General features: G+C 45.1%; 2 protein-coding genes across 4 annotated transcripts in view; both read left to right on the top strand.

Annotated features, from left to right (window-relative positions):
• Positions 1-7,932: 7,932 nt before the first annotated feature.
• Positions 7,933-12,582, top strand: LOC146766091 (uncharacterized). The gene has a single exon (XM_085592489.1). It carries the CDS (start codon positions 9,413-9,415, stop codon positions 10,976-10,978), a length of 1,566 nt encoding a protein of 521 aa, XP_085448615.1. The 5' UTR covers positions 7,933-9,412; the 3' UTR covers positions 10,979-12,582.
• A 5,056-nt stretch (positions 12,583-17,638) lies between these two features.
• IFT38 (intraflagellar transport 38) overlaps positions 17,639-25,137 on the top strand; it is a 57,143-nt gene continuing 49,644 nt past the window's right edge. For all 3 annotated transcript variants that reach the window (XM_021540789.3, XM_021540788.3, XM_085592487.1), the window contains exons 1-5: positions 17,639-17,685; positions 18,078-18,189; positions 19,380-19,464; positions 23,536-23,715; positions 24,812-24,907. In XM_021540789.3, the coding sequence (XP_021396464.2) occupies positions 17,664-17,685; positions 18,078-18,189; positions 19,380-19,464; positions 23,536-23,715; positions 24,812-24,907 (495 nt within the window). In that variant the 5' untranslated portion in view covers positions 17,639-17,663. The remainder of the gene's footprint in view (positions 17,686-18,077; positions 18,190-19,379; positions 19,465-23,535; positions 23,716-24,811; positions 24,908-25,137) is intronic.

Raw genomic sequence — 25,137 nt, 5'->3', positions numbered from 1 at the left:
AGCCGGGGTTGGGGCAGCCCCCTGGGGTTGGGGCAGTGCCTGCTGCTCCTTCTGCTGTTCTCCTGGTGCTTGCAGGGACGTGCCCCTCTGCTCACACACAGCCCATGGGGGCCCAAATCACAGAATCATGGAATGGTTTGGGTGGGAAAGGACCTTAAAGCTCATCCAGTGCCACCCCTGCCATGGCAGGGACACCTTCCACTGTCCCAGGCTGCTCCAAGCTCCATCCTAACCTTCCAGGGATCCAGGGGCAGCACAGCTGCTCTGGGCACCCTGTGCCAGGGCCTTCCCACCTTGGGCTCTTTCTGGCATCAGATTTCTGCACGTTTACAAAATCTTCACAAAAATGTGGGGGTTTGGGTTATATCTAAATGTGTCAATAGACACCACAAGGTGGGCTGAAAATCCTGATGGATTTTTGTGTCTGCCAGGGCTGGTTGTGTGTGATTTTCCTTCTGATGGGAAAAGGGCTCATTAATCAGTATAAATTCCAAGCTGTGTTGTTCCTGGTAATTGCTCCTTCCACACCCACTGCTGTTCCTGCTGTTGCAGGGAAGCTCCAGGAGCAGCAGGATGGACCACACAGCTCCAGCCTCAGCAGCTTCTGTGCTCCCCACAGAACTCAGATGGTTTCAGCTTCATTTTGGGCTCCTTCTGCTGGGCACAGCCAGCTCCAGGCACAACTTGCTCAGAGGGTGCCACACAGGAATGGGCTGTTATCAAACACATTTACTGATGAGCTGCAGCAACATCACCCCAACTCCTGTTCTGCTGCCTCCCCATCCTGGGACCAGCCCAAATAGGCTTTGGATGAGCTTTTGAGGACTATTCCCTTCTCTCTTAGTTAATGAAACCCCAGGCTGGGTCCTGGGTTTGCTGGCAGTGTGATTTATTCTCTGGAGGTCAAGTCAGGAGAGATTTCTGGCTGAACATGTCGGCTCTGCTCATAAAGATGCCCAGACAATCTCATCAGGGGGATTTTTCTGATGTGACCACACATTTTCCAACAGCTTAACAACTGATGGAGGCACCCAGCCTGCAGAGAAAATCCATCTCCTGCCCAGGGAGCCCAAGATCCTCATCTCCTAACTGAGGGGGGATCAGAATTCCTCAATCCCACAAGAACTGCAGTGCCACATCTCTGGCATTGAGGTTGTAAGGTCTCCCTCCACCAGGCAGAGGCAGATGACAAAGCTGAGGCACAGGGAGCTGTCAGCCTGTTCTTTTGAGAGTTTTAAAGTTCTTCTAAAAGTTTTTTATGCCTTCTGATGTTTACATATTTCTAGTAGAACTTTCTCACACTGTTCACGTAAATAATTGTTCTGCACTCTTCTTTGAAAGTGGAGAGAATTGATGGACTGTTGGTTTAATCAGTGTAGTTGGAGAGGTGGCAATTTCACCCTCCAATCCAGTGTCACTTTTAAAATTCCATATATAGTGGAGTCAGAAAATCAAATTGCTCTTTTAGTTCTTTTCTTCCCTCTTTTGCGTCTAGCAAAAGATGCTCTCTTGACTTGACCTCCACGTGGGAGTTATTTCGTGTCGCAGTGTGACAGGGAGCTGCTGGGAGTCAGGCTGGATTCATGCAGAAGGAATTGCATCCCCAGGGCTCAATTTCACAGCTGACAGGAGTTTTGCACTGGGACAAGGAGGTGCCAGGGAGGAGGTTATTTCCAGGTCAGGGGTGGCCCTGCTGTCACTCCTCGGTGTCACTGTCGAGGCAGGATGGGAATGAAGAGACTCACTCAGAAGGATGCTGAGAGTAAAAATTCTGATTTATTCAAAATGCACTGCTCTTTTATACGGAGCTCTGCAAAGACTAAATTTATTGGTTTTGAAGTAAAAACAACCCACTATTGGTGCAGAGTGCTTGACGCACAGTGATAAAACTTAACTACAAACAATGTGAAAAACAAGAGAGATAAAGAATTATTTACATTCTTTCTCAGCATTTTCCCAGGCTTTTTGCCTGGCTAGAAACTCTCCGTTTCTTTCTTTGCCTGAATCTGAGTCCCACACCTCTCTCCCTGTCACTGTGCCCAGCTGCCCTGCCTGGGGCTGCTGCCAGGAGATGAAGCTGGATTCAGGGATGCCTCTGCCTTTGCTGGGAGCTGGGGTTCCCAGCAGTGCCATCCCCTCCCTGGGCACTGACCCCACTGCCTGCAGGTCCTGCTTTGCCCCATCTGCCACCCCACTGACCCCCCATCCCCTGCCCAAAGCACCTCCAGCACTCCCCTCCCAGCCCTTCCCTGTCACAATCCCATTTTCAGACTTTTGAACACAAACCAGCTCCTCTCGCCTTTGAGCTGAGCAACATTTAATTCTGCTGCTGAGGCCACAGGTTTCTGCCAGCAGGGGAACATAAAATTCCCAGACTGGCCCAGCCCAAGGTCTGTTCATCCAAGATTCCTGAGAGCCCCCTCAAAAACGGGGGAAAACCAGGCAAAGGCAGCACCTCCACAGGGAAGGAGTATTTGGGATAATCCTGGAACAGCTCTCATTTCCACCCATTTGTGTCCCTAGTTTTAATGGCAGTGTCCAAATGCTGACTACACTAAATTATTGTGGATATAAACCACTTAACTTTGGGGGGAAATCCTCTGGACTTCTACTCACATTTAGACATTTTAATGCAGTGGATGCTGCCCTTGGGGACATGGGTTAGTGGTGGCCTTGGCAGTGCTGGGGAATGGTTGGACCCTGGGGGGCTTTTCCAACTTTAATGATTCTGTGGCTGCAATCAGTTAAATAAGGAGGCTGTGCCAAGTCTGGAGCCCGGGGAAGAGGCCCAGGAGGGTTCATTTCACCCTTTTGCTGAGCAGGGTTGTGTTTCCTCATGCATGGGCAGCATTTTTCTGGGTGCTCCTTATCAAAAAGTGTAAAATTGGGTGACTGTGCCAGCAACCTCCCAAACCTGTCCTTCTTTGTCCTTGTCACCCTGGCTGCTTGCTCTCGGTGCCTTTCCCTCCAGGTAGTCCAAAAACCAAAATGTTGGTGGAAAACCCACCAAAGCACCTTGTGATCATTATGGGTCTCTTCCAAGTCGGGATATTTGATGAGAAAACAAGGATTTTGGGATCCCCTGTGCCTTGTGGTGAGGATGAGCTGCACTTGCAGCTCCCAGGCTCACTGGGAGGGCTGGGCTGGCTTTAAATCAAGCTGTGCTGTTGCATCTGAAATCAGACCCCCAGGAATTAGGCAGACTTTGAGAAATCAGCACTTGGTGCTGGCTTTGAGTGGGTCAAATGGCACTTTGCTTTGGAGGGTGCTAATGGAGGGTGGGTGTATAATTTTGTTGTAGTTTAATTTTGGTTTTCACCGAATGCAAAAAGCCAATCTCCTCTCCTGACCTGTCAGACACAGACAGAGATGGATCTGGAAATCTCCTTGCTCGGGGGTGTTTTTCCATCCTAAGTAGCTTCTCCTGCTCATCTGCTGAGCCACCAAAGGGCAGGTGTTGATTTATTACCCCTGGTGTTTGATCCATGGGCTTCAGCTTATCCTGGGCACCCAGCTCTCCTCTAATGCCAGCCCATTAACAGGGAGAGCTGCTCTGCACTGTAATTACAGGGAATGTGACATTCCTGCATATTCCCCTTCCCCAGAGCTTTCCCTTTCCCCAGGCTCCTCATCACAAAGAGCAGTTTGTTTCCCACAGGGTTTCCTGGCCATTTTCCCTCCTCCTGGGAGGGGTTCTTTTCCCTTCCACACCTCTGGAGGGACGAGGTTAATGTTAAATAAAGTGGGAAGGAAGGAGTTTGTTCATGAAACTCTTCAAAGGCCAAGAGGTCTGCAAGCTGAGCCAGCCTCCAGCAGCAAACAGAAACATCAGAGCCAGTGGATAAGGCAGCAGCCCAGGCATGAAAACAGAATTTAGGTGAAAATTAATGTCCCAGATGGGAAATAAAAGAGGCTCTGATTGGAAGAGCAAAAATTGGTGCCCAACTTGGAAGCAAAAGGCAACAGTGGATGCAAAAAGCTGAGCATGAAGGATCTGTACAATTCCATGAACCAGCCAAATGAAACCCTCATCACTTCCTACCCCGCCTGATTTTTTTTTTTTTTTTTTTTTTTTTTGCACCAGCCCTTCTCTGAGCAAACAGCCTGGCAGATTCTCTTCCCAGTCAGTCAAGCAATTTGTAAAGCTAAAACCTTGTCTAACAGGTAGGCTGGGAAACAACCCAGCAGAAATGGGTTGTATTTTCTGCACCATCATGACCACACTCATTTAATTATTTTTTTCTGCAGCGGGTGAAAGGTGACTAAGAGTATATTGAAGTGTACAGCAGATTCACAGGAGGGTTTTCCTGGGATGCAAAAGAAGCCTGAACACTTTTTACCCATTTTTCCCCCAACAGGGCAGGCACAGATGAGTGCTTTTTGATATTTGTGCTTGAAGCATCTGAAGAATGTCTGTTCATTTGAATTTATTTTTTAATTTGTAATTTAAAAAACATAGAGAAATGAGGTCAAAAATCACTTGTGTGCTTCTTGATCATGGTTTCAACATCCAGTTTATGCCCAGCCCAGACAAAAAGAGAGGGGCTCCAGCCCTTGGTGTTTATGACCCTGGGGAAAGCCAGTGCTGTAAAATAACAGCCTGACCCTTGGTGAGTGTGGTCCAGGCAAGCCTGATCCCAAGTAACTGCTTGGCCCATGGGAATCTCATGGCCAGCAACTCCTCACAAAGCCTTATTACTTGTTACTAGAGGGGAAAAATTATTTGGGTCCATCTGCCAGGTAGGGTAATACGAAGATGTGAAGATTTGACTTAGAAATAGGTGATAGATGTGTGCCAAGATCTGCTAAAAAAGAACCCTCCAAAACCTCTGGGGAAAGAATGGTAGAACATGAAGAATAAATATATATATATATATTGGAAAAAAAAAAATCCAAAGCAAAAAAAACCCCAAAACCATAAAACAAACAAACAAACAAACCCCAAAACAAGCCACAAGAAACACCCCCTCAAAAAAGCCAAAAGAAAAAAAAAAAACAACTCAAATAGAAACACCCCTGTTGTGCGTGTTGTGTGAGTTTATTTGTTAAATGTTCTGTCATTTTATGGTAGTTCCAGTGTCCGCCCTGAGTTATTCCAGGTTTTTCCCTGTGTTATACCCACCTACCCAACTGTCCCTCAAGAACTTCCTCCCTACCTTCCCAATTCTTCCCTGCCCATCAAGGCAGCCCAGCCCTCCGCCCTGTCCATCAGCCCAAACCTGACCCTTTGTTCTAGAAAGTTCCTCACCCTCAGCCCAATCCTCAGGCAGACCCTCTCTCCTCCCCTGGCCACCAAAACCTGCACCAAAATCGCCAGCTTTCTTTCCTTTCCAAGAAAGTTTCCACTTTTGTACTGATGAACAGGAAGGAAAAAACCCAATTCCTCAAGTGTGGGCTGAAGAATGGGGAGATGTTTCCATGGAGGTGCGTTCATGTGCTAGGGAATAAGTAGAGGTGAGTTTTCCTTCAGGTGGGAATTGCTGGAAGTGGGAGTTGGGCAGGGAGAAAAGTTTATCCTTTGTGGATAAATGTCTGAGAGCCTGCTAGAGAGGCTGCTCCTCTCTGGGTCCCTGCTCAGTTCAAAGCTGCATCCACCCCACCTGCAACAGCACCTTCATGCTATATAAATATTAATTCTATTTATTTAGAGTCTCGGCGTAGTGTTTGCCTCAGCTGTGGAATTTATTTTACTGATTTTACAGCTGTGGCTTTCCCCATGTATTTCATCATCAGTGAGTGTAATTCAGAGCAGAGCAGGGGAATGGTTCCTTTCCTTCCTTCTTTAATCCCCCTGCAGAAGTGGGGTTGCTGACATATTCTTGAACTGGCGAATTATTCAATGTTTGCTGTCTCATGGCTTTCTGGTATAAGAAACCCAGTCACTAAAGACACCTCCTATTTCCTAATGTAACTATTTCATTTCATTATTTATTCTTTCAGGATTTATTGCTCTTTCCTTGCTTTTGATTGTTTTTTCAGTCATGTGCATGAGTATTGCTCACTACGGAGTCCGTGTCTGTGTGTTTTCTAAGCTTGGGCAGTTTGAAGTGAAAAACTCTGAGCTGCTCTGCAAAATGTCCTCAGACAGGCACCGGGGCTGGAGGCTGCAGTGGCTGCAGCAAGAGCAGCAGCACCCAGAGCTGCAGCAGCACCCAGAGCTGCAGCAGCACCCAGAGCTGCAGCAGCACCCAGAGCTGCAGCACCCAGAGCTGCAGCAGCACCCAGAGCTGCAGCACCAGGAGAGCCCCTGGTGCCCGTGGTGCTGCCACCCTCAGCAGGCTCTGCCCGTCCTTCCCAGCCCACTTCTGCCTGGCCTCTGTGCACAGGACGGGCTGGGGACACTCACCAGCCACCGTGCTGGCCACAAAGGCTGTGATGTCACAGAACCATGGAATCAATTGGGGTGGAAGAGTTGCCTGTGATATTTGTGACTCCAGCTGGGTCCCAGCTCCACCATGGCAACCAGACCAGAGCCCTGAGTGTCCCACTCAGGCTTAGCTGGAACACCTCCTGCCACAGTGAATCTACATCACACATGAGTACCCCATTCTAATATCACCCTTTATGGAAAGAAATTCCTCCTTAAATATGACAAAACCTCTTCTGGCATATTTAAGACTATGTCTTCTTGTCCTGTCCCTTGTTCCCTGGAAGCAGAGCCTGCCATCCACCTGGCTCCATCTCCTGTCACACAGTTGAGGAGAGTGAGGACATCCCCTCTGAGCCTCCCCTTCTCCAGGATGAGTGTCCCCCAGGCTCCCTCAGCCTCTCCACACAGGACATGAGCTCCACAGCCTTCCCCAGCTCCCTTCCCTTCATTGCACCAGCTCCAGCCCCTCAATGTCCCCCCACAACTGAGGGCCCAGGACTGGACACAGCACTGGAGCTGTGCCCCCCCGGTGCCCAGCACAGAGCCACAAGCCCTGCCCTGCTCCTGCCAGCCACGCCATGGCTGACACAAGCCGGGGCCATTGGCCTGTTTGCCACCTGGGCACAGTTGCCACAGGTTCAGCCATGTCCAAGAGCAGCCTCAGGTGCTCCAAGGTCCTGAGAGCACCCTGTGGGACAAGCCAAAACCCTCCCTGTGCCTTTTGGTGCACTCTGCTACAATATGGAATATATTATATATATCATATATACAGTAATAAAACAAAACATAATTTGTAGTAGTTATCAGTAAAACATTTTGAGAGGCAGGATTCTCAGATTTCCTATAAAAATATTAATTGACTTTTTTTTTCTGAAGAACTTTCAGAGTTCTGAGTCATGGATGATGTACAGGATACAAAATGTGAGCTGGGATGTTGGCATGAGCAAAGCCATAGCTTGCCCTCATGCTTACGGACCAAGGGAAATCCAGGACAGAAATTTAGACCTGGCCACAGGGATCTGTGAAGATATATAACAGATATTGTAGTAGGGTTAGGAATTCTGTCTTGTACTTATGGTTTCTTCATGACAAAGGGAAATATGCTTTGTATATATAGACTGCCCTTATTTGACTTTCTAGCAGCTTTTTTTCATCTCCTGAAAATAAAAATTTCCCAGCCTTGATTGAACCAAGTAAACTTTGCTCCTTATCTACAGTGGCTGAAGAGGTGTATTCAGGACGCCCCAGCAGCAATTCCTGCTGCAAAAGTGTGTCAGGCTCTACATGTTTTGAAGTTTGTACACAAACCCACTTGTGTGCATTCCAGGGTCCAGATACCCCAAACTGCAGTAGGAGATTTAGCTTCTAGTCTCATGAAGACTTATTTTGTTTTATTTTTGCCACACAAAAGCTGGGCTCTTGCCCTCGGAGAGATCCTCGTCATGCTCGACAGAGCACATGGAGGGTGAGAAGTGCTACTCTCTTCCAAAAATTGAGAAAGGCTTATTAAAACCTTATCAAAAATACAACAGAATACTGAATAGAGAAAAGGCTACGGTGCCAGGAGCAAAGGATTTTTTTCTACCATGTGCTCACCTACATAATGGAGGTTCCACCTTTTAATCCTTTTGCCCCTCCCAAAGTTTTGTCTATCGACTCATTCTTCACTGTCAAGTGGTGGAGTTTACTTCTTTAAATATTGATTGGAGGTCAGGTGTTGCCACAATGACAAGCAGACCCTCCCAAATGTCCCAAACCTAGGCTGTCCCCTGATAACAACGCAAGGGGGTATAAATCTATAAAATTTTCTTAACATAGATACATGATATTTGCATTTAATTGTGAGAGTTAATGATATTGTTAACCATCTAGCACACGGAGGGTGGATGGATCCCCGGGATGTGGCCGCTGGGTCTGTGTGCTCCGGGTGCAGACTGGGCTCCCCTCACACCTCACACACCGCCGGGGTTCCTCAGAATCCCCAGGGATGGCTCCCAGCCCTCCCTCCCGAGTCACTGTGAGAGACAGTCCGAAGTTTCCTGCATTTGCCTCGTGACCATCACAAGGACCCTGAAGACCCTGGCAGGAGCTCTGGCCTGGCCGAGGTGGATGTGGACGCTTGCCCAGTGACTGTTTGCAGGTGTGCTTGCTGTGCTTCTACAGAATTCAAACAGGCTGTGACAAAGCGGTGGCTTGTCCCTGTCCCTGTATGCCCGCCCCTGCTTCACAGATCAACGAGCTCCACACAATGGCCCATCAATCTTGCCCACCTTCTGGCCAGATGCCACTCACTTTGGCTAAGGATTATATAAACTGTACCTTTTTGGGAAGACTTCAGTGCACCCCCCTCGGACGACAACGAATCCATGTGGCTGGACCATTGAGGATCTCATCTCGGATGGTGGTAGCTATATTCCCCTTTCCCTCTTTTCTCTCAATTCTTTCTTTCCCTTTTCTGTTCCATCTATCGCATTTGCTGTTGGTACCTAAGTAAAGGTGTATTTGTTGTGATTAAACTGATGGTCCCTTGCCTCTTGCCTTTTTGCATTTTTGGGATCAGTTAACGAACCGTCACGACACCCCACACAAGGGGATTGTGACATAAAATTAGCATCACAGACAGGATTTCTGTCTAGGCAGAGGGCTGCAGGTTCTGTGTAGTCTGTAACAGGGGAAGGACATTTCTCCCCAGCTGCACCTAGACTTCAGCCCAAAAGGCTGAGTTGTTCTAAATCGCAAGGGAGGGGAATTCGAATTTCCAGCAGACTGCACATTGCCTCGGTGAAAGAAGCACCCACACTGTCTTCAGAAATTTGCTAAAGATCTCTTAGTGCAAAAGGCAGGACATTGTGTTGTTTTATTGTTGTGTGTGTTTGGACTGTCTGGGAAGGAAGGGACAACTTGAAGGAACTAAGCAGAGCCTCCCAGGCAGATTTTGTCTCTTCACCCACCCAGGGAAGCGAACGGTGACACAGCAAAGGCCGTGTGGTTTGTGTAACTTGAGTTTGTACCTCCCTGCCGTGGTTTTGGTCCCTTCACAAAATGAGCAATAACCTTAATGATAAAGCTAAAGTTGGATTTTATGCTCTACTAGCTAAACACGATGCCAAACCTTCTCCAGGAGAAGAGGAATGGGCACAAAGTAACTGGTTTAAGTTGGAGAATGTGGTTGATAGAGTATGTTCTTTACAACAAGAAACAAAATTCAAATTGGGCAGAAATAAAACTATTCTCTGTTCAGTTTTGGGAGCTTGCCTCACAGCAGCTGTAGAAACTCGCTTCAAGCAAAGAAGTGAGCAAGAAACAATAATAGACTCCCTTCAAAACTTGGTTGAAGTTTTGCAAAAACAATTAGATGAAGAAAGGAATGAAAAACATTTGTTAAGAAATGCCCTTAGAGAGGAGCAGATGAAAAATTCAAAGTGCACTGACACACCAAAAGAAACAAAGGAGAATGAAATTCCCCACATCAATCAAATTTATCCCCACAAAGAATTAACTCTAGGAAAAAATTGTGGGGAACACTGTTGTCCTAACTTGAGACCTCTAATTAAAACAGAATATAACTATATCAATAATGAGGATTTTGACCCACACATAACCACGAAAGAAATGCCATACACTGCTACTAAATTGGCTAAATTGAAAAAGGAGTATGGGCATCTCCCTCATGAATCTGAGACAGAGTACGTGTTCCGAGTGTCTCTTACCAGGGGAGATCAAATTAATTTGTCAGAACAAGAAGGCAGTGAATACTGGGGACATGGGGTGTTTTTAAAGGGAGAACCTTTGGCCATACTTGGTACCCCCGACCAGCTCCTGGAAAACATTCACAAAGCTGCCTGCTTGCAAATGATACATGAAAGAAAATTAACTACAGGCTGTGAATCACCAATGCAATTACCAGTAAAGCCTGAAATGATGACTCCTTTAATTCGGAGTCTCCCAGAATCACTCAAACCTAGGGCGATTCACATTCAAAAAACCATAGCAGCAATTTCTCCTGCAGAAAGACTGGATAGATTTCTTAATAACCAAAACGACCCCTCTGTTTCCACTGATCCTGGGTTCACACCCTATGTTACTCCTTCTAAGCCACCAAGTGCACAATCGCATTTTTCTACTCCTACCAGTAAACATAAAATTTGGACATGGAGTGAAGTGGCAGATGAGTTGATTAATTACAGTAGAAAATATGGACCTGTAAAGCTCCCAGAAGGAAAATCAGAAAAACCAGAAAACCCAAAGGGTGTTGGACACATTGCTTCTCCTAATGTAAAACCTGAAAAGGACAAGCGAATCTCTAACCGTCAGTTTTGGTGGTCACTGGGGATAAAAAAGGGTGTCCCGAAAAACGTTATGGATGGCTTGCCACTTGACAAACTGAAGAAAATCGTTTCTAATTGGCACTGTCCCAGATCCATTGTATCAAAATACCCCACTGTACAAGCCAGAGCACCCCTTCTTGAGCCAAAGCAACCACCTGTACAGGTACTTGGCAGTGAACCAAAGCTGTCCCTTGCACAGGGTCTGGGCATGGAGCCTAAACAATCCCTTTCAAAAATTTCGGGAATTGAGCCAAAACAGCTTCAGCATCAGGGAAACTAAAAACTTTGTCTCTCAAAGGTGAGTGGGGAGGTGGGGACTGGTTATTTTTAAGAATGATCACTAGAAATCACAAAACTGGGGACATATTAATTACAGCAATAGTTGGCCCTAAAAGGGCACTTATTACTTTCGTAGTTGATACCGGAGCTCAGATTTCTGCATTAACAAATACAGCTGCCCAGAAATGTGGAATTTTCCCAATTAGAAAACAATGTTATGTTTTGAATGCATTAGGAACTACAGAAATTATGAATGTGGCTCTAGTAAAACTCATACTCCCTGGGGAGGAAAATCAGTTAGTTGTCAAAATGGTAACTGGGGACATTCCAAACAATTTGCTAGGGATGGATGTTCTCACTGGGAGGCAGTGGGAAGATTCTGAGGGATTTTTGTACTTTTTCAGTATACCACACCTTAACATTAGACTGCTCCAAGCTGCACCCTCCCTACCATTCAGCAAAACTACTAATGTAAAAAAATACCCTCTTCCTTCTGGTGCCAGAGAGGGTATCAAACTGGTCATAGAGGATTTGTGAGATCAAGCAGTAATAGTCAATACCCATTCTGCTTTCAATTCACCTGTATGGCCAGTTCAGAAACCCAATGGGATGTGGAGGCTGACAGTTGATTTTCGCAGGCTTTATGCCAACACAGATGCTCTTGCAGCAGTGGTACCAAATCTAGCTGAATTAATAACATCAATTCAAGAAAAGGTGCATACAATCATGGCAAGTATAAATGTCAAAGACATGTTTTTCGTGATACCTATACAGCCAGAAGACATGGACCGCTTTGCTTTCACATGGGAAGGTCAGCAATACACCTTCTCCAGACTTCCCCAAGGGTACAAGAACTCCACCACTTTAGCCCCCCATGCTTTAGCCAAAGAATTAGAAAAAATAACCCAAACCTGACAATGTAGCTGTTTATCAATACATTGATGATATTCTTGTAGTATGAAATACAGGTAGTGGGGGATACCCAGCAAAAGATAATCTCCCATTTAGAAAGCCTTGACTTAAAAATTCCCTCAGAGAAAATTCAAAAGCCTTCTCAGGAAGTGAAGTTTTTGGGAATTTGGTGGAAAGGAGGCATGACATGTATTCCACATGATACCTTAACCTCTTTAGATCACATTAAAATGCCTCACTCTAGGAAAGATCTTCAACAGGCTTTAGGATTACTAGTGTTTTGGAGAAACACATTCCAGATTTTTCAGTTATTGCCAGGCCCCTTTATGATTTGCTGAGGAAGGGGGTGAAATGAGATTGGACTCCTCAGGAGGAAGCATTGCAATTGCTGATTTTTGAAGCAACAGCTCATCGAGCACATGGCCCTATCCATCCCACAGATCCTTTCCAGGTGGAATGGGGATTTGCTGCCCCAGGGTTGTCAGTACACACATGGCAGCGGCGTCCTGAGGGTCTGACAAGGCCTGTTGGTTTTTATTCCCGTGGTTTCAAAGATGCTGAGAAAAGATACACTGCCTGGGAAAAAGGATTGTTTGTGGTTATCTTAGCTCTCATAGAAGTGGGAAAAATTGCACAACAACAGACAATGGTATTGAGAGGTCCTTTTAATGTTATTAAGACAGTCACTACTGGGCCCCCCCTCCTGACGGGGTGGCCCAGAGGGCCTCAGGTAGAAAGTGGTATGCTCAGATTGAACATTATTGCAACATCTTCTCAATGACAGAAGGAGCTGTAAAAACTTTAGTGATCCAAGAAACTGAGAGCTTGGATAGCAGCCATGACAAAACTGCCTCTGTACTCAAAGCAGCCCCTTCTTTCTCCCCTGAACAATCAGCAAGCTCTTGGTTCGCTGATGCCTCTGCCAAACGAGAGGGGAAGGTGTGGAGACACAGGGCAGCAGCCCCCCACATTTCCCCTGGTGAACTAATTATTACTGAGGGAGAAAGCAGTGCTTGGGTTGGGGAGCTGAGAGCTGTTTGGAATGTTTTCCAACGAGAAGCACAGAACGCCTCTCTTGTCTGTATCTACACTGACTCCTCTGCTGTGTACTAAATGATCCTGATAATCCAACATCATACCTTGGACAACCTGTTCTGGTGGACCTCCCTTACTATGGGGCTAGTACAAGTTGTGCTAAAAACCTCTCTGAATAAATATGCATGGGAAGCCTCTGATGCTCTAGGGAAAGAGCACTGGATAAATACACCTGGATAATTCCATCATTCTAACCTTTTCTGCCTCTCGCTGGCAGGATTCTGTTGTGTTTACTTTTTCAGAAGAACTCCGAGGGACGTGAAGACCACCTAATCCATGATAAAACTGGTGATACTTTTCTGCATCCTACCATAATCCCATGGCCAAAAACCAGCTGAGTGGTCGTGGTCTGAAATAATTGTGATAGCATGCAGAAAAAGTGAAAGGATCTCTTTAAGTACTAAAAAGTTTGTACGCACCCAAGCGTACAGGATTGTTGGCACAATTTCACATTAACACAAACTGTAGAAGTGGTTTGTCTTTGGTCCAAAAATATTGAGGTGCTTTCTTTTAAGTTTAAAGTATTGATTTACATACTGGGGAGGACTTGATGTTAACGTTGTGACCCCTATGACCCAACCACTGGTTATGCTTAGCCCGAAAATTTTTGAAATTGGACCATATATAATCAGGAAAACAGGTCAACAACAAATATTGTTTAATCCGGCATGGTCTCTTAAACAAGTCAAATTGCTGATGCCAAATAATGTCTCAGAAATTCAGCCAGCTTGTTCACCTTTTTTGCAAACTTTTTCAGGGTTGAATGACCTGGTTGTGACAGTAGAACTCTTTTAAAAGGCAGATGCTAAGAGACATAACCAGTGTTGTGGGAACAGGATTGGGAATCTTAAACAGTATTGATTCAGAGGTATTAATGAACAAATTGGCTACCACCACTAGAGATTTGGCAAAATTACAACAACCACTACAGTCATCCTTATCAGCTTTGGGAACTCAGCAGTGGTTGCTATCAAATATATTACCAAATTGGGAAAAGGTAAATGTAAATGATCACAAATTGGTAATTGATGCACTCAGTGCTACACAAAACAATGTCTCTTCGGCTCTCAGCTGTGTCCAGGCACACCTGTGGATGCAGTCAGTTGTTGCCTCAATTATAAGAGAAGGTGAAGAAGGCACTTCCCCTACTGAAATTCAGAAAATGGTTTGGGGCAGTGCCACTGACTTTGAAAGAGATTTCCAATGCTGGTGGAATTTAGTGAATTTTACCTGTGACCCTAGCACAAACACAGCCACAGCCTTTGTATTTACCAAAAGGAACGCTTCAGTGTACACAGTATTTCCTATCATTGCATTAGGGCGGAATCATGATGGAGCTATCCTCTATCCTTTCAAGCATAGAGGATGGGCCCATCAAATTGGGGAAAATTGATAAATTGTTAATTTAGAATCTTGTATTGTCTGGGAACAACAGGGATTTATTTGTGTAAGTAATGCAATTATGGCCCAAGACATTTGTTTAGACACAGAACAGAATATTTGCGACTTTGAAATTCATCCCAATGAGACTTCTGAAACAGTCCTTGTATATATTGGCAATGGTTGTGCATGTTTTAGAACTGCTTGTGATGTAGTACTTGTAGAAAATGTAGTGGTGAATACTAAAAATCATTCAAATTTTTGTGTTTGCAACTTTACTGTCGGCAATCCTATACATCATGAATTGGAAAATGATGATCTATAATGAATGCACACAATTTGGTCAATACCCCATTTACTGTAGACACTCCCAGGGTTATTGACAGAAGGTGAATTATTTGAGCATTAAAATAGGCAATTGGCCCTCGTGATAAGATTTTTGATTGTGCTGTATTTTTTAAAATCAAAATTGATTATTTGTTTTTAATAAGAAATTGAATGTATATTTTTAATTGGAGAATTGATTATTGGTTTTTGTTTTCCTTTTTCCTTATTTCTTTCCCTTATCTTTTTCCTCCTTTTCTTTTTTCTGTCTAACTTTCTGTCTCTGTTTTCTGGAATATGCTACTACCACCTTGATGAGTCCTGAAGACTTCAGAACAGTGCTACGGATGGAGCTCTCCCTTACGACGATTGTGAGTCACGGGGTGGGGTGAGAGACGGTCCAAAGTTTCCTGCATTTGTCTCACGACCATCACAAGGACCCTGAAGACCCTGGCAGGAGCTCTGGCCTGGCCGAGGTGGATGTGGACGCTTGCCCAGTGACTGTTTGCAGGTGTGCTTGCTGTGCTTCTACAGAATTCAAACAGGCTGTGACAAAGCAGTGGCTTGTCCCTGTCCCTGTATGCCCGCCCCTGCTTCACAGATCAACGAGCTCCACACAATGGCCCATCAATCTTGCCCACCTTCTGGCCAGATGCCACTCACTTTGGCTAAAGACTATATAAACTGTAACTTTTTGGGAAGACTCCGGTGCACCCCCAGGGACGACAACAAATCCATGTGGCTGGACCATTGAGGATCTCGTCTTGGACGGTGTAGCTATATTCCCCTTTCCCTCCTTTCTCTCTGTTCTTTATTTCCCTTTTCTGTCCCCTCTATCGCATTTGCTGTCAGTACCTAAATAAAGGTGCATTTGTTGTGATTAAACTGATGGTCCCCTGCCTCTTCCCTTTTTGCATTTTTGGGATCAGTTAACGAACCATCACGACACCCCACACAAGGGGATTGTGACAGTCACAAACCCCATTCCAGCTGAGCTCAGGTGTTATAAACAACTCAGACCCCAAGTGGGAACAAGTTATAAAAGTTTTATTAAGAACAAGTAAAAATTTCACAAAGCAAATACGACAGTGTTGGAGCATGGCCGACCACCAGAGGCTCATCCATAAAATGGCAGCTCTGCCTTTCACACCCCTGGTGTTGCATCAGCGAAATACATAATCAAAGATTTTCATTACATATCCCCGGCCCCTCCGAAAGTCTTCCAGTCAACTCTTCCTTGCTGTGCGTTGCTGGAGACCTTCTTGCAGCTGGACTGGAGTTGAGGTGTTGTCATGCCAAGTCCCCGCAGTGACAAGCTTCCACTATTCCTGGCTGCCTCATGCAAGGGACACCTGCACATGCCCTTCCCACATATCTCTGACAACCCCAGCCACCAGGGTAACAACAGAGAGGGCAGAGGAGAGGATTAAAGGGAGAACCAAAAGGGGTCCAAAAACAACCTACAACAGAGTCACACACCACACGAAAAGAACCTTGAGCCTTAACAACACTTCTTTTAGCATGCATGATATCCATTCCTCATTTGTAATCACCAATCGCCAGACCACCCAAAGCCTGGTTAGAAACTCTCCTTTCCCTCTGACTGAACGGAGAATACCCATCTGTAACACCGGGGGTGTCCCCAGCACAGGGCACACAGCCGTGACACGGCGCTGCCGCCGTTCCGCCCCGGCTGTCCCGGGTGACACTGGCCCTGCCGGGGCAGAGGCATGGCGGCCGGGCAGGGAGCAGCCCGGCAGGGCTTGTGGCCCTGTGCTGGGCGCTGGGGAGGCCACAGCTCCAGTGCTGTGTGCAGCTGTGGGCCCCTCAGCTGTGGGGGACATCGAGGGGCTGAGCGGGTGAAGGGAAGGGAGCTGGGGAAGGGTGTGTGGGAACCCAGGGCTTCCCTCTGGCTCCCTGGGACCCTGGCAGGGCTCAGGAACCCCCTGGACAGAGCCTCCAGAGACACTGGCTGTGATCTCTGTCCATGGAAAAGAGTTTTCAATCTTACAGGATGAATTACAAGCTCTGAGTGTTTGATACAAGTAATAATTAAGTGTGGCACAGGTGCAAAAGTAAAATTTTAAGATTCTAGATTAGGGGTCCAAAGGGGACAAGATGGAGGAAATTGGGTGTGCCTTGTCCTTTTTCTCCTTCTTCATGCCCTCCATGTTTCACTGTGGTGTTGGCATTTTTCTGTTGGTTCAGGCTGGGGACACGCTGTTCAACGTAGATAATAGATATTGGCACATTATTGTAAATCCAGCACAGGGAGTTTCTGGTATTTAATGTTTGTAACATCCCACTGAGGGCAGAGCCCCACACGCTGCCCTGCAGGACAGAGCTGGGCAGGGCAGCAGAACATGTTAGAGATAAACAGAATAAACAACCTTGAAACCAGCACAGACCAATTATGGCTTCTGCTTTGGCAGCGGGGCAGAAAGACAGAGACTTTCTACAGTCTGGGAATCATCAATAGCACAGATTCCGTCAGGTGTGGAGCTCAGGTCCCGTGTGGGGAGGCTGAGGGAGCTGCGGGGGCTCAGCCGGCAGAAGAGGAGCTGAGGGGGACGCGGACACCTCCTCACTCTCGGTGCCTCCGTGCCAGGAGGGTGCACAGCCCACAGAGGACAAGGAACAGGACAAGAAGACACAGCCTTAAGTGTGCCACGCCAGCTTTATCTTAGACACTAGGAAAACATTGTTCCCCGAAGGGGTGATGCGATTTAAGAAAGGGCTGTGGTGGATTCCCTGTGGCGGGAAGTGTTGAAGGAAAGCCTGGACATGGCACTCAGCGCGCTGGTCGGGTTGCCGAGGTGCCGATCGGTCGCTGACTTTAGCCAGTTTAAAATCCTCCCCCAGTTTATCGCGCCGTTCCACGCCTCGCTGTGCGGCCCCGCCGCACGCTTCGCTTCCCGCGGGGTTTGGCCGCGCCGCGCCGCCGTAGCGCCTTGCTGGGAGCGGCGGTGCCGGCCATGTCGTTCCGCGACCTCCGCAGTGAGCGCGGCGGGGCCGGGCCGGGGCAGCGGGGATGCAGGGCTGAGCCCGCCGGTCCCCGCCGGGGAGGCGTCCCCGCTGCCGGGGGAGGCACAGCCCTGCACGGGCAGGGCTCCCCCGCCCGTAGGGAACGCAGTGAATGCTGTGTCTGCCGGGGCAGGCTGTGTCCGCGTCGTTTCAGCTCAGGGAATCTCGTTAAAGCCGCCTGTTTTCACTTTGGCGTGTTTTGAAATGATACGATTTATGTTAATTATTGCGGTTTAATTTTTTAACAGTGCTTTGCACTGGGTGTAGCTCGTGGTAACCAAGCAGCGCTGTGTGGGAGATGGCACTCTTGGCAAATCCCTTACTGGATGTAAAATAAGAAATCCCTGCTCTTCCTCATTTTTCAGATTTTACTGAGATGATGAGGGCGCTGGGGTATCCTCGACTCATATCCATGGAGAATTTCCACACCCCAAACTTCATGCTTGTGTCAGAAGTGCTGCTGTGGCTGGTCAAAAGGTTGGTGGTGAGGCCAGCAAAATTCAGGCTGATGCTGCGATGCGGGGAGTATGCTTGGGAGCTGATAGTGTGCTGTGAAATTAGGGAACTCGGTGATATTTAATCATTTCTTGAGCCCTGCTCTTGTAAATACCAGACAGAAAAGTGGTAGTTTGCCGATTTTTAGCTTAATGACAGAGCCTGGAGTAGCAAACCCAGTGATTGACAGAGTTTGCACCCTGACTGTGGGCACACTCATTCAAAAGTAGCCTTATCTCTCTCACATACTCTGCAAATTCCACAGCCATCCTGTCTATGTCTGACCTTTTATCCAAACAGGGTGATCTGTTGTGGGAACTTCACCAAAACCCAGCCAGTTCTTGCCTTGTTGCTACAGTCCTGCATCCACAACAGGTTTAAAACAAATAAAATCGTTTGGTTCTAATCTACTACTGTCCGGTTGCAGTTTTACACCCATTTAACCCATTGACAGACTTTGGTTAATTATTTCTGGATCTTGAAGTGTTATTTGAATTATACATTATCTTCTCTCTCTTGCTTAAGTGTAAAATTAAGAGGTTCTTTATAAGGTAGAATATTATAATTGAAACCAACATTGACCAGTTTTCCTGATTGCTGTTTTTTGACCTGGATTAATTATTAGTTAACAATCCATTCAGTTTAATTACCAAGTCGTTAGAAATTTGCTGAATACTCTTGCAGTTGTAATGAAATAGGGATATACTCATAACCATTCAAAATTACTTGGATTAAGTTAGCTAAATAGTCTATAAAATGGTGCTGTTACACTGAGGGTCTGAATCACTGAATTTCCTTTTATTCTTCCCTGGTTCCTTCAGACTGGTCAATTCTAGAAGTTTCTCCACCTCATTGATGTTTTTTTTAAGCATTTCACAGATTTCAGTTGGTTTTTCCATAAGTTTCCCTTTCTTGTGAAAGGAGAATGTTTGAAATGATGTCTGGCTATGAACTTGTGCGGTGTGTCAGGTTTTCCAACTCCTGCAGTTAGTACAAACCCTCTGCGTGCATTCCAGGCTCTGCATGCCCCACTCTGCAGTAGGAATTTATTCACACATTTATTCTCCAGTCTCATCTGTGCTTACTTTATGTTTGATTTTTGCCTCACAGATGAAGCAGGCTCTCTAATGTTGCCAGAACCTTGTTCTGATCTCCAGTTGTTGTTTGCACAGGTATGAACCTCAGAGTGACATTCCTGGGGATGTGGAGACAGAGCAGGACCGGGTTTTCTTCATCAAGGCCGTGGCTCAGTTCATGGTGAGTGTGCCCAGGAGCTGTGCTTGGGCTGAAACCCTGAACATCAGAAATCCTGAAAATCCAAAATCCTGGTTCCATGGCAGCTTCAGAGCTTTCACTCTTAACCCCACAGAACTTCCCTGCAAGGGGTGGCTGAGTTTGTGGTGCATTCTGGTGCTGCTTTATCCCTGCAAGTGTCCAAGGCCAGGCTGGACAGGACTTGGAGCAGCCTGGGACAGTGGCAGCTGTCCCTGCCCATGGCAGGGCTGGAACTGGATGAGTTTTAAGTTCCCTTCCAACCCAACCCATTCCATGATTCTGTGATCCTGTGTCCTGTGCTGCTGGAAATTGGAAGAGGCCAGGGCATGCTGTTACTGACATTCTGTACTTCTCTCTGCAGAACTGTAATCTAAATATAATATTGGGATCTAAGTAGAATATTGGGATCTAAATTGGGATCTAAACCAATATTCATCCTTATCTCTCCTAATTTATAAAAGGTGACAGTGGAAGACACAACTGTAGATGGGGAATGTTTTTAAACCATTTAAATTGTTTTAGAAGAGATCCCACCTTAGTTATTGCTAACTTTGGATGCCTGATTCTTTTCTGTGCTTGAATTATCATAATTTCTGGCATTTCCATTATGATATATAATCATATATTGGTTGAATGAGATTTCCCATAGATCAAGGCATGTGTTTTTTTCTCAGATAATTTTTTTAATGCATGAACATATTTGGATTGGGTCATCAAATTTTTTAGTCTTTTGGAGTAGAATAACATGGTCCTTCATAAAATTCATGTTATTTGGAAGCAGTGTGAGCTTTTGATGTTATCACACACTTAGATGAACACACTTCCTTATGTGAAAAGAATTTTCTGGAGGTGCAGGGGGATCTGGAAGCAATGGAAGTTTTTATCCTTATACCAATGATTTTTTGAAAAATCTTAAAATGTATTCAAATGTCATTTTAACAATATTTCCCTTGTCATTGGTGAAATAGTGTGCACCATAAATTCTCTTAATTCTTAATTTTGCCATGTTCAGAGCAGGATACATTCCTGTACATACTAGAATGTACTTTTGAGCCTTGGAGCATCATGAGATGCAGTGAACAGGTCTGTTCTGTTTGGAAGGGTTTCCCCCTCCAAGCACAAGTCTGGAAGCAGAAATAATGTCATGCTTTTCAATAGCTGATTTCATGTCAGAAATCTCAAGGGTTTTGAGAATTACATAATAAGATTCAGAAAATTAAATTAATGGAAATTACATTAGTCATCCTGTACTTAGTCTCAGTTAATATTACAAATTAGAGTGGGGATTATTGTAGGTTTTCAGCATTTTCAGGATGAGAGAAGCTTGTAGACATTTCCTTAATAATTCACTGTCCATGCAATCCACAATTATCTTTCCCAGGAGTTAATGGCTTTATGCACCTGTGGGCAGATGGGAGATGTGATGGAGACAGAATTGTCTCAGAAGAGAATGTCAGGACAGATCCATCACCAGGGAATGTAGCTGGAGCTCTGCTCTGCTTTACTGAACGAGGAGTGAGGAGGTGTTAATTTTCCACACAAACTAGCTACTGCTCTGTGTTCCTGGCAGTTTGAGAGCTTAGCAAAAATCTCCTGCCCAGACCCAGAAGTTCTGAAGTGCCTGCAAAGTTGTCTTAGGTGGGTTTTTAATCAGTTTCCCCCCTAGAGCTGCCCTGATCAGTGGGACTCAGTACCTGGCTCCTGCTTAAGCCCACTTGGATCCAAATTTGAAGTAGAGTGTAACAAAAAGCCTCCAATGAGTTAATCTCATAAAAATTCATTCATGAAAATGAACTCAGCCACCCAAGGGCACAAGACCTTTTGCAAGAGTCAGACATCACAGAAAATTTAGTTTCATTATATTAATACGGCAGATTGTGAAGTTAAACAAAGTGTCTGCCTGTTGCTGCCATTCTTGCTGTATATTTTTAATTTTTTGTTGCATTTTAACCATCTGATCTTCAGGGCAAATAGCTGTGGTTTTTAATAGTTGTGTAGAACTAGAAATGTCATAGAATAAAACAACAAATCAAATACGTGTTTCAAAGATGAAGTGATGGAGGTGACTTTCCAAACATGGAGTTATCTTCTTGACTTCACAGTGCTATTGTGCCAGTCTGAAAAAGATATATGCTTGTCTGTGTATTTTTTCTCTTTTTAAGTAGCCTTTGAATGAAAAACCGTTTTTTTCCTCTTACTAGACATTGATTTTACTCTCTTGAGGGTGAATGAAGCTGAAATTGGAACTGCTGCCTCTAACAACATCCTTTATAATTTAGTGCATCAGTCCCCTTTGGATAGGGGATGTTTAACAGAGTCTGTCAATTTAATGACCACTTCTCCTATAATGGAATACTTGCTGTTTCTGCAATTAATTTTTTAGATTGCTTCTACTGCAAGGGAAGAGAGGTGAATATACCTGGCTTTTCACTTTGTGTCTTGGCTCATTTGAGGTCATTCTGAGACCAACATTTCAAATGCAATTAGGGATTTTTTGTACTATGAGTCTCTTATTCCCCTGGCTGAGGTGCACAACATCAGGAGCCTGTTCTGGAAGTTTGGGCTTCAATTTTCAGGAATCACAGAAGATCCTGAGTTGGTGCCTTGAGCTCTGGCAGCCTTGGGGCTGTGTCCATTCCCTGGGAGCCTGTTCAGTGCCCCACCACCCACCGGGGGAAGGAGCATTTCCTGAGATCCAGCCTGACCCTCTCCTAACACAACTCCAGCCATTCCCTGGGTCCTATCTCTGGAAACAGACACAAAGAGTCATTTTCCTCTGCTGGGTTGAGATTTTAGAATGAGAGAAACAAGAGGAAAATACTTATTGAGAATTAAGATCTGATTTTAAAGTCACAAAGTCTTGACAAAATACACCGGAATAAGCATGGGCCAACATCCATTTGCTTTGTTTCTTTGGGACAGCTGGAGCCAAATCATTGGTTTGTAGTGTGGTGCTTTCTCTCTTCAGTTTCACAGGATTTTTTCCTTCAGTCCATTATGCAGTGAAGCTCAATGCAGAGCTTCTAATTCTATTGTGCCAAATATTGTAATGTCTGAGTCTCTTCCCCCAGCTTGAAGATCCTGCTCTGTCAAAGCCTGAGGGAATGTAAATTCCTTTCAGGAACACTGTAAAACCAAAGCTGTGTAATACCACCAGTGATTCATGGATAGGCTCTATCTGCTACAGCATTCTCAAAGGAGAAACATTTCAGCAGAAGTTTCATCTTAAAACTATACTGAAAAGAGGATGTTAAGTTACTTTTGTGCTTCATGTGTCATTTTTAAGCTTAGTTTTTGGACCCATAGCTGGTGATCAATTTTTTTTTTTTGCTTCCTTGTGTAGTTATGCCACCACAGACTGCCTCAAAGTTTAATCTGAAATTTGTGGTTGGCTCCTTGTGGCTATTAATTTAAAATACAAACTTTCTAGGAATTTCAAGAACCACATTTATGTCCTGTCTGTGACAGATAGTAATTTTCCCCCTTTATTATTTTGAAGCACAAAAAGATAGTATTAGAATTTTTAGTATTTTTTCCTTATTGTTCTCTCTGTACCTTTCAGAGATGGAAGGCAAAGGAATAAAATCACTAATATCATAGCAGGAAAAAAAAATGAGAGAAACAATAAAACATTTGGAAGGTACTGCTGGAAGAGAAGACAGTTAAATTAGGATAACTGATCTCATCCTTGCAACTCATTAAGGGTGAAATTTACCTCTCTGCAGCATCATCACAAGACCTGGGCAGCACTTACTTTCCACTTAAACTTAATCTGAATTTAAATGGTGCATAGGGTTTTTGCTGATCTTTATTCAGGGAAGAAATTATGATAGTTTGAGGGGTTTTCTGCAAATCTTCTGACATGCAGAAAGCACACAGCTTTCAGAAAAATTTCTTCTAGAAGTACCAGTATTGTGAGGAGGCAAACTGGGTGTCCAAAGAGGAAGAGTTATTCTGTACAGCAGAGCCTGGTGCCCCCAAAAAGATCTTTGAGAGCAGACAACTGAGGATTTTGTTCTTTGTGAGTGCTGAATTGTTTCTTTCTCGCCCAAGGCCACCAAGGCTCACATCAAGCTGAACACCAAGAAGCTGTACCAGGCTGATGGGCACGCCGTGAAGGAGCTGCTCAAGGTCACCTCGGTGCTCTACGGGGCCATGAACACCCAGGGAGGGGAGCGTGCACAGCTCCCTGAGGAGGACAGCACCAAGTTCAAGTTTGATCTGGGCTCAAAAGTAAGCAAAACTGCCACTCTTGTGTTCACTTGGCAAAACTCATCTGTTTTCTAGCTGGCATTTAAGTGGAGAATGTTCTGGCGAGGCAGTAGGCAGAGTTTTAAGTCAGACTTTCAGTAGGTGGGGTTATGTGACTCTGTGATATGTTTTAATCTCTGAATTCTCAATCAGAAGCATAATAGAAGGAAACAGTGGCACAAAACTGGTTCTCTGTATTAAAATCCTGTTGTCACCGTAGAAATACTGTCTGGAATAAAGATTATTTTCTACTTACTAAACTTCTGCAACAGGAGGAGTTTGCAGAATACTGACTGAAAGTTGTTTTTCAGCCCATTTGCATTGAAAGAAGGGGAAATCTTCCTGTGACCCTAACAGACATCAAAGCTGTTTAAGCCCTTAAAATAAAAACCATCTCTTGATATTTTAAAAGCACCTTCTCTAAATATTAAAAAAACCCCAACCAAACAAAAAACTAACCCAGCATTTTGCTAAATAAGAGGAATTTCTGTTACTACTTCTGTGGAAGATGTCCTAGCCCATGGCAGGAGTGGGACTGGATGAGCTTTAGGGTCTCTTCCCACACAAACCATTGTATGATTCTCTGTTCCTGTGATTCTTGAGAAAATGGCAGACCCAGAAGTGATTCTCCTCTCTGTAAGTCTGATGTGTCTCTCTGAAAAAATAACAAAATAACACTTGGTAGATGCTCAAAAGTTCCTTACTTCCATTGCAGGCTGGTCCCATTCCTCTTGGTATATTAAGTTTTTACTTCTGCTTATGAAAAAGGGGACGTTTCCCTTTGTCCTGGGCAGCTCAGGAACCAACAACTGGCTGAGCCACAGTTCTGAGGAGATTTGTGGGGTTTTGTATCTTAGCCTAAAATATTTGGGGTTTCACTCAGAAACCTGTACCTGATGGAGCCTCACTGGACTGTTTCAAAGCCAAGAGAGACTCTGTCCACTCTGATTCTGGTGCACAACCTCTGGCAGAGTTTAGGCCTCCAGTGCAATTTTGACATCAGATTGAGAAATACCATGGATATTCTTTGTGAAGTTGGGGATTCTCCTGCTATTCACTGCTGTTGCTGTGTTCCCAGATCGCTGACTTGAAGGCAGCTAGACAGCTTGCTTCTGAAATCACCTCCAAAGGAGCAGTCCTGTATGACTTACTTGGCAAAGAGGTGGAACTGAGGGTAAGTACACACTGGAGAGTAGAGAAAGACTTGTGATCACTGGGTGCCTCAAATGAAAAAGGGGAAGAAAGTCTCAGTTCTTATTAATGTCTGCCTCTGACATTAAGATTCCATGAGTTTGAAGGAATGGGCCTGACATTTTGCATTTCCTTCCTACTCCTGCTCATGGCTGGACTTGAGAAAGCAGTCAACTTGAGAGAGCAGCTTGGCATTTTCTCTTCAGCAGAAAA

The sequence above is a fragment of the Lonchura striata genome, chromosome 14 (genome assembly GCF_050655825.1).
Source record: "Lonchura striata isolate lonStrDom1 chromosome 14, ASM5065582v1, whole genome shotgun sequence".
In the NCBI taxonomy this organism is placed as follows: domain Eukaryota; kingdom Metazoa; phylum Chordata; class Aves; order Passeriformes; family Estrildidae; genus Lonchura; species Lonchura striata.
This window is presented reverse-complemented; position numbering and strand designations above follow the sequence as displayed.